At 57.8% G+C, this 13,296-nt stretch overlaps 3 protein-coding genes across 3 annotated transcripts; 1 reads left to right on the plus strand and 2 right to left on the minus strand.

The window, feature by feature from the left end:
* Window positions 1-2,836: 2,836 nt before the first annotated feature.
* LTHEOB_12749 (CP2 transcription factor) lies at window positions 2,837-5,537 on the plus strand (the record flags this gene model as incomplete). The annotated part of the gene is made up of 5 exons (XM_035509650.1): window positions 2,837-2,850; window positions 2,928-3,059; window positions 3,178-3,738; window positions 3,793-5,105; window positions 5,164-5,537. 5 exons carry the CDS (start codon window positions 2,837-2,839, stop codon window positions 5,535-5,537), a joined length of 2,394 nt encoding a protein of 797 aa, XP_035363867.1.
* Window positions 5,538-7,725: 2,188 nt separating this feature from the next.
* Window positions 7,726-8,565, minus strand: LTHEOB_12750 (Ureidoglycolate hydrolase; the record flags this gene model as incomplete). The annotated part of the gene is made up of 1 exon (XM_035509652.1): window positions 7,726-8,565. One exon carries the CDS (start codon window positions 8,563-8,565, stop codon window positions 7,726-7,728), a length of 840 nt encoding a protein of 279 aa, XP_035363868.1.
* Window positions 8,566-11,089: 2,524 nt separating this feature from the next.
* LTHEOB_12751 (uncharacterized protein) lies at window positions 11,090-13,090 on the minus strand (the record flags this gene model as incomplete). The annotated part of the gene is made up of 4 exons (XM_035509653.1): window positions 11,090-11,513; window positions 11,565-11,664; window positions 11,719-12,293; window positions 12,345-13,090. The coding sequence occupies 4 exons, from the start codon at window positions 13,088-13,090 to the stop codon at window positions 11,090-11,092; spliced, it is 1,845 nt and encodes a 614-aa protein (XP_035363869.1).
* Window positions 13,091-13,296: the final 206 nt, after the last annotated feature.

The following is a 13,296-nucleotide window of genomic DNA, read 5'->3' on the forward strand; positions in this document are numbered from 1 at the left end:
GATCCCCAGCCCTACGCATGATAAAGGATTGGCGCGTTCACGCCAGGAGCAGCGGTCTAGCGTTGTGACGGTGGTGGCTGGCCCTGGTCGTTCAGAGGCAGAAATGCTCTCGTCCAGTACAAGCTCCCGCAGGACGGCATTCCGTAACAGTGCGGAGCGCCTCGAGGCGAACAACAACTTGTTGGCTCGGCAGATGTCGCAAAAGAGTAGCCGTCGTTCTCTTTCGGCGTCAGCAGCGCAAGGTGGAGCCACGTCGTCTCCTGACGCTGTAGCGGCAAAGTCAACAACAGCAATACCCAAGTAAAGCTCACCGCCGCCAGCCTCGGGCCGGACCAGCGGTCAACTGCTGCTAAAGCAACGGACTAATCAGGTAGACAGCGCCGCAAACCTTGCGGGTGCCGGGGCGGCCAGAAGCTCAGAGACCACAGTTAGCCGCATTGACCCAGTCAAGGATGGCGCGCGCCAGCCAGCCTTCCAAAAACGCAGCGGGTAGCAAATGAGGGAGCACGGGATTGGAGTCAGACGGAAAGCGGAAGCAGAGGATGCGTTGCAGCGGGTAGACGGTCTGTTTGGGCGTGCCGGCGTGCCGGGAGCTTCATTTGAGCTTCTGAGGTTGAGGCAGACCTGAAGGCCGTGGCATCACGCGTCGGAGATGAGGCAGAAAACAGCGATGGGCATCGCGATCGATCGCGATCGTGCCGGCGCGAGTAAGGAAAATAAAAAAGAAACAACGGACAACTGTCCCAGAAGCCTCGGCGAAAAGCAACGCCGGCTAGTGAGCTCCTCTGTAGTCCAAAGGATTGGGTGGTAATGCGCTCGATTGGGCGAGGCGCGATTATGCCGCGCAGCGGTAATCTGATGGTGAAGTGAGCACCGCACGGCGGGGGAAATGAGCGGCGCTGCGGCGCTGACGCAGGTTAGCACAGTCGTACAGGCCGGCCCAAAGCGGGCACGGCGAACGGTAAAATACACGCCAAGCTGCTTACGCTGACGCTTGAGGCGGCGGCGGACTGACGGCTAATCCTGCCAGCGCCAATCGCACTCCGCCTCGCACACACACTCCGCTCGAAATTGCAGGAACCTCCCCACGCGCGCGCGCCGGGCTCCATGCTCCAGCCTTCACCGCGCCCTCGACGCAAAGCAACGAGCACGCGCGCGGTGGACACTCTCCACTGAGATTGCATCATGCCGAGACGTGGTGCCGGCCGCCGGGCGGGCGTCGAGTTACATCGCAGTCGAGTCGCATCGCCCCAGAGTCGCACAGCGGAACAGCAGCACCGCTCTTATGACGCCAGCTTCCGCTGCGCTGGCGCGGAGCTGCTGGGCAGCCCCAGGCTCAAGACTCTCGGCCGCTGCGAAAACGCGCGTCACGCCGTCCTCTGCACCGGCCGCAACGGGCGACGGATCGCCAGCGACCGTGATTTGCGGAACGGCCCCCGTCAGCTAGCAGCTGTGGCGCATGAAGGCCGCCGGCTTCTCACGCGCTTCGGCATGACTGCCTGTCGCGGCGGCCGACCTATGATGTGCGACAGCCCCGGCCCGCCGATTTGAGCGCACGCTGCAACGCGCCTGTGAGCGCCACGTCGAGAAGCGATCGCGCACCATGTCAGACAAACGGCCGGCCACGGCTGCCTTTCCAGCGAGCACTGGAGCCGCGGACTTCGCCGCCGCCTTCTTTCCCATCAGCCCAGCGCCGCATGCACCCGCACCCCCGTCCGTGTCGCCTTCGGGCAGCTCCCCCCCGCCGACGTTCTCATCTCGGCTGCCCTCCATCTCGCAAGCGACACGGCTGCCAGAGATCTGGCCGCATGCGCCACACCAGCTGGCCGCGGCGGGATGCGCCGTGGGGGACCCATGCCTCCCATCCCTTCACCACGCAGGGGAAGCAGCGCAGCCAGCGGCTTCAGGCACTCGCACGCATTCGACGGCTCCGGGACGTCATTCTCATCTCCGCACGGCAGCTGAGGCGCAGCCTGTGCTCCCGGCGCGCGATAGGACGGGGCAGCATGTGCGCCAGGAGGCAACCGGCCCCTGGAGCGTCACGTTGTCCGTGTGGCTGCTTGCTATCCGCCCGCGGGGGCCCAAACACGTTCCAGAGGCGAGTGGCACGCTGCAGTTTCATTCAGCGGCGATGCTGGTGTGCTGGGCGGCCGCGACGACGACGTGCTCCCCGCGCGGCCGTGCCCCCGCGCCCGCGCCTGTGCGCGCTGTCGCGCCCGGCGGGCGAGATTGGAAGGCCGGCGCGCGACAATAATCTGCAGGCGGCTAGACCACAGCGGCGCTGGGCAGCCGCAGCTAGGATCTAGGATGCTGTAGGGACGAGCGATCAGCGTCCGAGTTTTCGGGCGGTCGAGCGGCGGGCAGCGTGGCCGCGTCTCTGGAGTGAGGTCCCAGGCCTAGCCGGCGCGCGCGTGGTCCAGCGCACAGCCACGGGCCGGCTGAGGTATGACGCAGCGCAATGGGGCGTGTAGGGCTTGTCGCGCTTTCCCCCGACCCCGACGATTGACGCTCGCATCGTGATCTGCTGTTCCGGTGCGGTCACCTTCCTGGGCTCGTGCGCGCCGCTTCCTTCCCTCACCACCCTTGCAAGTGCTGGTCCACATGGCGTCGAAATAAACGGTTTTGCTTCATAAAAGACTGGCGCCTTTCGCTCGCATATGCGCGCCCGCCTTTTGCTCCCCGAACCGCATGGTGCCGTACCTGTAGTCAGCCACACGTACTAGGCGACCACGCACCGCCCACCGCCGCCGTTCCACACCTCAGCTACCACCTCGCCAGCCTCTCCTCCTTCATGCTCCTGGCACCCTGACTACACGCTCCGCCGAGCTCTCCAGACATGTTCCGCAATCGGTAAGCCATTTGCGCGTGCTCGCGCCAGCCTGCGCGTCGCGCTCCGGCCAGCCTGCTGACATCTCGCCCACGCGCAGGACCAATTCGCAAAAGCCGAATGATGAGCTGATCGCGAGCTTCAAAGCCTCCTTTCCGCAGCTCGGCGTCGGGTCTCGCGCGTCCGCGGCGCCGTCGCAAAACACCACGTCTGCTCTCGACTTGGCACTTCAGTATGTTGATCACCCGCCGTCGCGACTCAGTCGCTCAGATGCGCTAGCCGCTTCGCGCATCACCATCGCGCCTGCGCCGCATCTCCACCACCACGCGTCTTTGCTGACCACAACGCAGTCATTTTGGCGACTCCGAGGATGTAAAGGACCAGGATCCCACCCCTCGCGGTGCTGAGCAATGGCGCTTCACGCCTTCGCTCATGGATCCGAACAGCTTCGCCTTCGCCTCGTTCGCCAACCAGCCGCCGGGCTACTACACGCCCACGCCCGGCGGCACCAACACCATCTACCACAACCAGGCTGGCGACCTGCACACGCCCGGCTTTACCATGGGCCTGGGCACCCCGCTGTCCATGCCCACGTCCGAGGGCGCTCTCCAGGCCTCCCAGTCGACTGGACCCGCAATGCACGGCTTCCAGCCTCACCCCATCGCGCCTCTTCCCTTCCAGAACCCGAATCCTTTTGCCATGCCCCAGCAGATGTCCCAGGCCCAGTCGTTCGCGCCTCATCAATTCACCCATCAGCCCGCTCCCTTCGACCCCATGTCCCAGGCCGAGGAGCCGCAAATGGACGGCATACCCGTCGACATCGAGATGCAAGAGCGGTCACCAATGCTCAGCTTCGCTCAAGGATTCAGCGAGCAGCAGCGACCAAGCCTCCTCCAGCAGAACATTGAAAAGTAAGCTTCCTCCGGTCTCCATTCTAATAGTCAACCCCCGCTAAGCAAAGGCAGCTTCCGCTGGCATGTGACTCTGAATGCCCCCACCGCCATGATCAAGCATGCGGACGAGGTTCCGGTCACGTATCTCAACAAAGGCCAGGCCTATTCCATCGCAATCGTGGACACTTCGCCGGCTCCTCCCCAGATTGCTAGCGTTCCCGTCAAGTACCGGACGTACATTCGGATCTCCTTCGAGGATGAGCAGCAACGCCAGCGGCCAGCCGCATGCTGGCAGCTCTGGAAGGAGGGGCGTGGCACGAACGAAGCTCACCAGCGCGGTGGTCGTCTACAAGCAGTTGAATTCGTCGATCCAACTCAGGTCGGAGGCGGCGACGGCTCGACACGCCCTCGGGTGGAACTGGAGTCTGCATCTTTCGATGGCTTTTCCGTGACCTGGACGCCGGGTGCGAGTGCCAACGGTGTCGTGGAGTGCTCAGTCGCCGTTCGCTTCAACTTCCTCTCCACAGACTTCAGCCATTCCAAAGGTGTAAAGGGCATTCCTGTGAGGCTGTGCGCGAAAACCGAGCAGGTCGGCTCTCAGGCACCAGGCTTGGCTGATTCTCCCCAGCCGGAGATCTGCTACTGCAAAGTCAAGCTTTTCCGCGATCATGGAGCTGAGCGCAAGCTTTCCAACGATGTCACCCACGTCAAGAAGACAATCGACAAGCTGAAGCAGCAGATTGCGCAAGCAGAATCCGGCATGAAGGATTTTGGCAAGAGGAAAAGGGGATCGATCGCGAAGGCGGGCGCGAGTGCCAACGACCGGCCTGGAAAGGTTCCCAAGCACAAGCGGACTTGGTCCATGTCGTCTGCCAGCTCTACCGGAAACAGGCCTTCGGCGGAGGAAGACCTGCATTTGAAGCTCGCAACGCTCCAGGACATGTTCACGTCTACCAGACCCACGAGTATCCTGTACTTGAAGGGCGAAGAGTTCGACGATCCTGACCTTCACCCGGTGCATCTTTCGGGAGAACCGCAAGACCTCACCAAGGTCGAGACGGGAGATTCGACAATGTGGGACGGCCAGAGCAGAAACTCTTCGATCGTCTCACCTACGCCGAGCTCGCAGTCTGTCAATTCGGGCGAACGTCGCAGCTCGACGTTCCAATCCTTCCCTCCGCCGTCGCGTGTGTCCTCGAACGAATGGCGTAACATGTCGCAAACAGCGACCGGTGATATCAATTCACTGGCTGTCCAACCAACCCTGTCCAATAACCCAGTCAAGGTGCAGAAGGCGTCGGCGGATGGATCGATTGGTGGCTGGATTGACGCGCTTGGCGTTGATCTTTCCTACCAGCCACCACCGGAGCGAGCTATCAAACCCAGTAAGTCTATTTTTGCCCACCCCTGTTTGCCACAGGACTATGATCTGACAATTGGCAGTTGCATGCTTCTATGTGCAACCGAGATTTGTCGGGCGGCCACCGGAAGACAACTACTATCGGGCTGTGTATCTCATGCAGCGCACGCTCAAAGATCTGGTCAACGGCATTGCAATGAAGTGCAAACTCGAGCCGACTCGGGTGGTTCGTACCATCCGGATCAACGCAAAGGGCCTAGCGATCGCCCTGGACGACAGCGACGTCCTGGAAATGCCCGAAGGCCAAGACATGACGGCCGAGTTTCAGGAGATTCAGGCTGACTCACCGATGAAACGCGAATGGGACTCGGGACCGACCGACGTGCAAGTCGACGGTGAGGTCGGCGCAACCGAGACGACGACGACGTCTGGCTACGAGCTTCGCCTTCTCTTCTGAAATGCGCGAGTCGCGCACGCGTACACTCGTTTCCCAAGGCTAATGATTGGTTATGAGCTGTAAATTTCGTCATGGCGCGAGCGCTGGTCGGAAGCGCTTTAGGGACATGTATCTGCACCCACGGGCGTTTGTTTGGCTTGAGATACCACTTGGATCGCCCACATTTGCGATTTCTTCGGATACCCACTACTTAATTTTTTTTTTACTGGTAACGACGGCGGCTTCAGGAGCTTCTATCTATAGCGCCTCGGGCGCGATGGCTGAGATTGCTCTCGATCTCCCTTTGTGTTTTTGTTCCACGTTGATGTATTCTGCGTTGCACGCTGCTCCTGTAATCTTTTCTTTTCGTCGCGGGCCTTGCACGGCGCGCTTGCTTCTTTACACGAAAGAAGATACCCATTTAGCTTGAATTATGCTTCATGTAATAATGCTCGCATGGCAGGGGTTCGGGGAGGGCGGGGACGTCCGAGTAGACGACAAATTCCACGCGCTTTCAGACTTTACAAATCTTTGATGCACGTAAGGCGAGCTCGTGGGAGGAACTGGTGAACCATGGGTCTCACACAACGTTGCCCCGCATCATGACCAGCTTACTGGCGGGCTGGTACCGCCGAGGGCTAGGGGGGGGGCATGAGGCCACCATGGAGAAGTCCCAGGAAAGAAGCGCCGCGTCGAGCGGCAGAGGTGGCGAGTGCTGAAGTGGCTCATTCCCGTCGGATTCTGGATCAACAGAAGGTTGCCTTTCTGGGGAGCAAAGAGCCACAAGCCAGCTCCCGCCACAGCGATCGGCCGCCGGGTGCCAGCTCACAATAAGCGGACAGCCCTTGCTTCTGGCGCAGCATCGGCTGACGGGCTGCAGGATTTCAGCTCGGGTCGTCACGCACTCCACGGACGGTGATTGGGCGAGCGGTTGAGGATAAGCAGCGCAGGGCACGCTTTGCCACAGCAGAGGCGCAGGGTGGGTGGCTAGTGGTGGTGCTGGGCAGGTGCGCTATCGACAGACTACCCGTGGTGTGGAGGTGCGCCGTGCCGCCTGGGCTCGATCCCGTTGCACGGCCACAGGGCCGGAGGACGTCGCACGCAGACGGGCGAAAAGGTCGGGCGACCGTTGGCGGCGAGCGGGCAGCGCACCATGACGCAAGGCTGCTGGCGAGCTTGCCTAATCAGCTCGGGAGAGCAGGCGGCGAGAGGTCAAGATGAAACGGCTAGCCGGCGGGCGAATCACAGCGTGGCACGCAGTGCGTTGCGGTGTCGCCATGGACGGCGGGACAGGCGCCTGGCCGGCTTCGAGGGCGGGGGCGGTGGCAGGGTTCGGCTGACTCGGACGCGCGCGGTGGTCATGTGGGAGCAGTGGCAGCGGCACGTCAGAACGCGTGGGGCGCTCTGGTGTGGCTAGTGTGGGGCTCGTTGCAGATGCAGAGCTGAGATCCGCCCGAGGCACACGGTCGGAATCTCTTCCTGCGCCGCATGACGTCACGCCGGGCCCGCTCGCGCCAGACCCCTCGTGCAACACCCAGCGCGCGGTGGATCCTTCGTCGTTTGCGCCGCGGACACGACTCGGGCCCGCGCGCGGCGTGCATGACAGAAGAATGGCGTTGGCGCGCGCGGAAAATGCCCGCCCCCTTGTCGCGAGAAAAAAAAATAGGAACAATGGCATTCTCCGGCCCTTCTATACAACATGTACGTATAGCCTGCAAGGAACGCCTCGTGCCCGGCCCTTGCTGCTGCTCCCTTTGGCAGCCGCCCCGCGCCAGCATTGCAATATGCCATTGGCGTCCTATACACTCTTCCCCGAATAGGCAGCCTGCAAGCGAGGCGCTAGGCCTACTCTATCTTCACAAAAGCCACCGCCCCGTCTCGCGCCATTATCATGGCAGACGAAATCGATGCACGGAAAAGGAGGTGGCGGGCTGTCATCGCTCGGCAATTCGCCAGGCGACCTTCTTCTTCCCTACCGCGTCTCCGGCTTTACGCGCTTCTAAATTTGGCATAGCGTCCATCACAACCGCTTCTGGCTTCGCCGTGGCAACGCTCACCACCACCCTCGATGCCAGGAAAGTCTTGACGAGGATGCGTGTCACCGCGCAGCGTGACCAAGCCGTGAGAACAAACGTGTAACTTTTCCTATTTCGCCTTCTTGCTTATTCCGTACAGACATACATTCTTTTCCCGTCCATGATGCTTGCTTTTAGAGTCTCGCCTTTACCACGATCCCCGGCACGGTGCTCTCACCAATTGGCACCGTCAGCCCTTCGGTCCCATCGGCCGCCTTCAGCTCTACCTCCTGGCAGTCTTCAATGCCCACGCCGTTGGCAAACTGCACGACGACGAAGTCAATGTCGTCGGCACCCAAAACGCACATTGGCGCGTGCCAGGTGCCGGCGCCGTAAGTCACGGCCTGGTTTCCCTTGGCAATGAATGCCCTGGCGTTGCTGAGGTCCGGCAGCCCAGGGCCCTTTGGCGGCGGCACCGGTGCTGGCTGCCTCGTTGCCGAAGGCGAAGGCGGCGCTGCTTCGTTGGTAAAGGGCGAGGGACGCGCGCGCGAGAAGATGTCACGCAGCGAGCGGCGTCTCCGCGGCTCCGGCGTAGGGAAGGGCGGCGGCCGCTTCTGCTGCGCCGTGGCGTGGGCCGGCAGCGTCGGGGCGACGATGACCAGATACTGCGTCGAGGCGTCAGAGGCGGCCTGGCCCATGGGAATAAACGTCTGCGACGTGAAGGGGTGGCGCTCGAGGATGGACACGTCGAAGACGTCGTGGCGCAGCTGGCGCGGCGAGCACACGAACATGTTCATGACGGCCTTGGCAGGCTTGCCGCTCGCTGCCAGCTGATAGAAATCCGTCATGTGTGTGACGTCCAGGTACTTGAGTGCCGTGCCCTGGTTGGCAGTCACTGTCTGCAGGCCGCCGCCGGGCTGCGGTGACCCCGTCCGCACTGGGTTCTCGATGACGGTGCCGAAGGGCGAGAAGGCGGCCGGCGTCAGCGGCTCTACCGGGATGCGCCGGGCCGGAGCAGGTACGGACGGCGGCATGCTGGGCGGTGCTGGCAGAGGAGTTGGTGGGAGAGTCGAAGGGCTGCGTCGAAGGTGGGGAAACCCATCTTATCGCAGATAAGACGCATGTACCGCAACCGTCGTCTCAACGACGCCAGTGCCATGTGCAGCCCTCATCGACTTTCTACCCCACGTTGGGAACTTCGCAGGCATGCTTTGATGCACAGATCGCCCTTACCGATTACTCGCTGCTATCCGACTCGAGTTCATTTCATCTTAACTTCATCCATTAATTAAGCTTACGCTAGGCTTCAGATAGCGAGCAATATCACTGTCATGCTGAGCCGGCCCAAGCTTAACGTACTGACCCACTCGTGTTTCTTCCTCGATGGTACAACTATCGCTATTCGAGCTGGGCCCCATTAAATCTCTAACGGGCACAAAGACTGCCATCCACATTCCTTCGTAGACCCCTGTCGGCAGACAAGCACCATCAGTACCAAACGCCGGCAGCGATAACGGGTAAAAAGATAGACGACTAATGCCGAAAAGCTCCTCTCCACGCACGTGGAAGAAGTATAACTGCATTGTAACAGGTGACGCCTAATGTGATATACGAGAGGTTGTCGCCGGCTTTTCTTTTCTTCCCGCTAAGAGAAATTCACAATTAGAGTAGAGCTCTAGTACATATTAGTTTTAAGAGTATCGTAATTACTTCTATACATTCTATCGCGTTAGCGTCTACAACGCGTAGTAAAAGTACATATCTATTATACGATTACGATTAATCTGGGCGGAGAATAGATGAGGTTTACTGTTATACACCCGGGCGTATCTACAGCGACCCGCCGGCGGCTACCTACAGCCACAGCAGTATTACGGCTCGAGCCTCCGACCCTCGGTGGCCGTTACTCATTATAACTGATGGATGCGCAGAATAATCCCATAAGCTATCTGCTGGGTAGCGTAGAATATATACACGCCAGATGACTAAGCAATGGCAAACATCAAAGGGAGTCGAATAGCATGGAATCCACCAACTCCGTCACACCCCACGATTGCATGCCTATACAGACTTGCTGAGATCTAAGTGCGTTGCTGTAAAAAAAAAGAGATAGCTGGACCAAATGCCCTGGTGTGTGTCCACCCCAATCCTTCAACATCATCAGTGTAGGCCGGTTAGTTGGTTGGTCGGTTAGTTAGTCAGGTGGGTAGTTCGTTGTCGTTGCTGTTATTGCACGTTAAATTGGCTGTGCTACCAGTTGCGGTGTCGGTCGCGGCGTGAGTCCTGGTCCGTTTGCCAGCGTCCACTTTCCCGTTAATACGACCTACGAATATCGTTCGCGGCGTTGCGTTGCTACTGTCGCTACTAATACCTTAAGAGGCGCGCTGTCACGGTTCCTGTCCAGATCGATCTGGGCAGGCGCCCCGACAAGCTTAGATAGCTGTCGGGTCGACCCAGTCGACCCTCCACCATCAATCCATTCATCATTCTCGATCAGAGTCCGTGCCGCAGCACGCGCCGTTTTTAGTCTAGACAACGGGGTAACCAGTTGCCTTAATAAGAGAACCCGAGAGACCCTAGCCATTAATAGGCTCTTTTACTGTGGCCGGGTCTAAAACTTACAGGATCCTACGCGAAAGGTTCGCCAAATGGCACGAAGCGTGAAGGGCTTATAATCTAATAGGTGTGTAGAATAATATACGCGCTAGATAACTAAGTAATAGTTAACAAGGTAGTAAAAAAAGAAAGTCGAATAGTATATAATCTACTAACTCCGTTAATAGATAACACGGTAGTAGTTTAAGAATTAGAGATATACTAGAGTAGATATATAGTCTCGAGAAAATATAACGTAGTAATAGTAGCGAGAGAGTATAATATATAACTAAATAACAGAGATACTATATTTAAAGAAGTTAAGAGGTTATACGAATTGCGAAGTAAACCGTAACGCTATTGACGGAGTATCTAGTGGACTCCATACTATTCGCCTCTCTTGTTTGCTACCTTGTTTGCTGTTGATTAGTTATCCGGCGCGTATATATTCCACGCTACCCACAGATAGCTTATGGATCATTCTGCGCACTACCGTTAAAGGGTAATCTATTCTCCTCGCTTCAGCGTTGAAACACATGCTTCTAATCTGTTAGGAGTATGGCTCTTGAGCCTTGAGTGAACCCGGTGGCACCCCCTCCTGGGAAAAGCTTGATTCAGACTCTGATATCTTATTGTGCGATCGCAACTACTGTTGTATACGTTACGACTGTAGGTTTCCATGGCTTGTTGATTCATCGGGGTTCACCCCTGGAGAACATTGGTTTGGATGACTTGGTCCCTGAAGCGAAGTACTGGCCCATCATCAGCACACAAGGGAAAGCTGATTGGATACACTCATGCGGCTTGAGCAATTTTCATGAATAACTTGCTGCATCATTACGTCTTATAGAATTGGGACGGCTGGAATGGTTCAAGTATGCGGTCTTGAGGACCACGCCCTCGGAGGATCTAATATAAATTCATCGTGACTTCCCATATCTAACTCGACATTGCCAGAATTGCCTAGTCGTCTAGAGCAACCGCACTGATGGCTCTGGTAACACTCTTCAGATCGTCCTCCACACGCGTTGGTCTGCTTCGTTGGGCCTTGGCCTCTTTATATTCTCTCCCAAGGACCTCCATGATCTCCTTGTGGCTCTTGCCTTCGTTCTCCCGCTTGATCCTCTGGAAGTTCTCCTTCATGAATATTTGGTACTCGTTCGGGCCTTTGTTCGGATCCTTTCGACGTACAGCCGGTTTCGTTTGCACGAGCTCTGATTTACAGGAGCCACACCGGTGTTTTGCTGGATCGATAGATTTTGAGTGGCGCTTAAATTCATGTTCGCAGCTGACACAGGTCCAGACGTATTTGTAGTCAATGGCGTATGTGTGTTTCGTGGTGACGTTCACGTTGCGGTGGCCGAAGGCCCGCGTGACCCTTTTTGCCCTGTAAAAGACTGTTTAGTCATGAACTTACACCATCTGCCAGACTTCATACCATTCCTTGAATTCTCTTCCATGTGGGTTGTCCCGCACATTGCTGATCATGAAATTCGTGAGGTGGCAAAACTCATGAGCGATTACATTGACAAGACGATCTGGCACGAACAGGTCAGCACATTTGTGGCGATCATCAGTCTTGCTTGTATTACCTTCATCATCAATGACCTTTTCTGCCAGTTCGATGCTCGCGTGATGCTTGTGACGCACAGAGGACATTCCATTCTCCTGAACTTTTATGCTCTCTTTCTTCCAGTTTGCTCTTCCGGCGGTCGTGTTCAAGGTCTTACTCCAAACTAGTTGGACGCCGCCTGACTCAGCCGTTAACGACGATATTTCTCCTTTCGTGATTGTCGCATCTAGTTCATCGAGGAAGTCTCGGGCCAACTGGTGCTTTCGCTGCTCGAACGATCTGCGTGCCGGGTCCTTCTTGGCAAGACTCTTCTTCTGCGGCGATATCTGGTAGGTTTCCTTGTCGCTGGGAGGGCCAGCCCTCTCTTTCTTGGGAGATTGCAGAACTTTGCGAGGTGAATGCAGGTCGTTCCACGAGTTGACCACCTCTGCAGACCAGAAGGCATCCAGGCTTGGCCGATGCGGCGGTGTTGGGATACGGTTCTTTTTGGGAGACACAAGACGTGACTTCTCCGGACTGGCAGCAAGAGGCGGAGTGCAAGGGCGGTCGGAGTCATGGAGGATCTTATGTGGTGATCTTCTCCGAGGAGGCGAGCTAGAAGGGTTATTAGTGCGTTGGACCTAAGATACGATAAAGAGTCCTCACTATGTCAAGACAGCGTTAAAATCAGTAGACGAAGAACTCGATGGTCGTTCAGAGTCTGCAGAGCTTATCTCAGGCTTCCTCAGAATAGGCGGGGGGTTTCTGGTGTATTGGGTCTCATAGGCTGGTACGCTGTGCTCAGAGACTTGCCTACTCCGAGACACATCGTCCGAAGAGCCAACATTGGATTTTTGGAAATCTGTTAGCAACACATTCGGTGGCCAGGTCGCTTCGTCATGGTCATCCTCGGCAAACATATCGTCCCGGTCATCATGTGAGGCAGACCATAGGCTCCCTTCTACGTCTTCCTCGGATTCGGATTCGGAACTGCAATCTGAGTCTGCTTGCGCCATGCTGTTCGAATCCGACTCCTCGTCCACAAGGTACTTGGCATTTTTCTTGGCTGCCCTGGCAGCTGTTCGTTTTGCAACAGGCGACCGCGTGCGGAAGGTTGAGCCGCTCTCATCAAGGGATGCAATGGACCCGATGGTCTCGGCGGTCACCGGACGTGCAAGCCTACTGTCTACAGAAGCAGATTTCAGCAAACGCTGACGCCTCGCGGCGACGGGGGTGCCCTTGGCCTTTTGGGAGAGCGGCGGTGCGGTGGATTCAGGGTTTTTTGCGCCGAGCAATGGTTTGTTCTTTTCTCGAGATGAGGGCGTCGCCGGTTGTGCGTTGCGGCGCCTGTTAAGGATGTCGGAAAGGGCGGGCAGCTCATCGTCGCTGCTCTCATCGTGGGCGCGCGCCATCGGTAGTCGAGTTGGCGTCGGGCTAGGAATGCACTATGGCGATGGGGTCGTGGTGGTGGTGGTAGGGTCGTGGTGTTTGCAATCGTTGGCGATGGTTGGCGCGGCAACGCGGCGGAGGCTTGGCGAGCTGACGGCGAGAATGGCGACATATGGCGACATCAAGCAGTGCTCCCAACGAGGCAACGCAAGGGGCAAAAGGGCAAATC

Source organism: Lasiodiplodia theobromae (assembly GCF_012971845.1).
Source record: "Lasiodiplodia theobromae strain AM2As chromosome Unknown scaffold_73, whole genome shotgun sequence".
Lineage (NCBI taxonomy): Eukaryota > Fungi > Ascomycota > Dothideomycetes > Botryosphaeriales > Botryosphaeriaceae > Lasiodiplodia > Lasiodiplodia theobromae.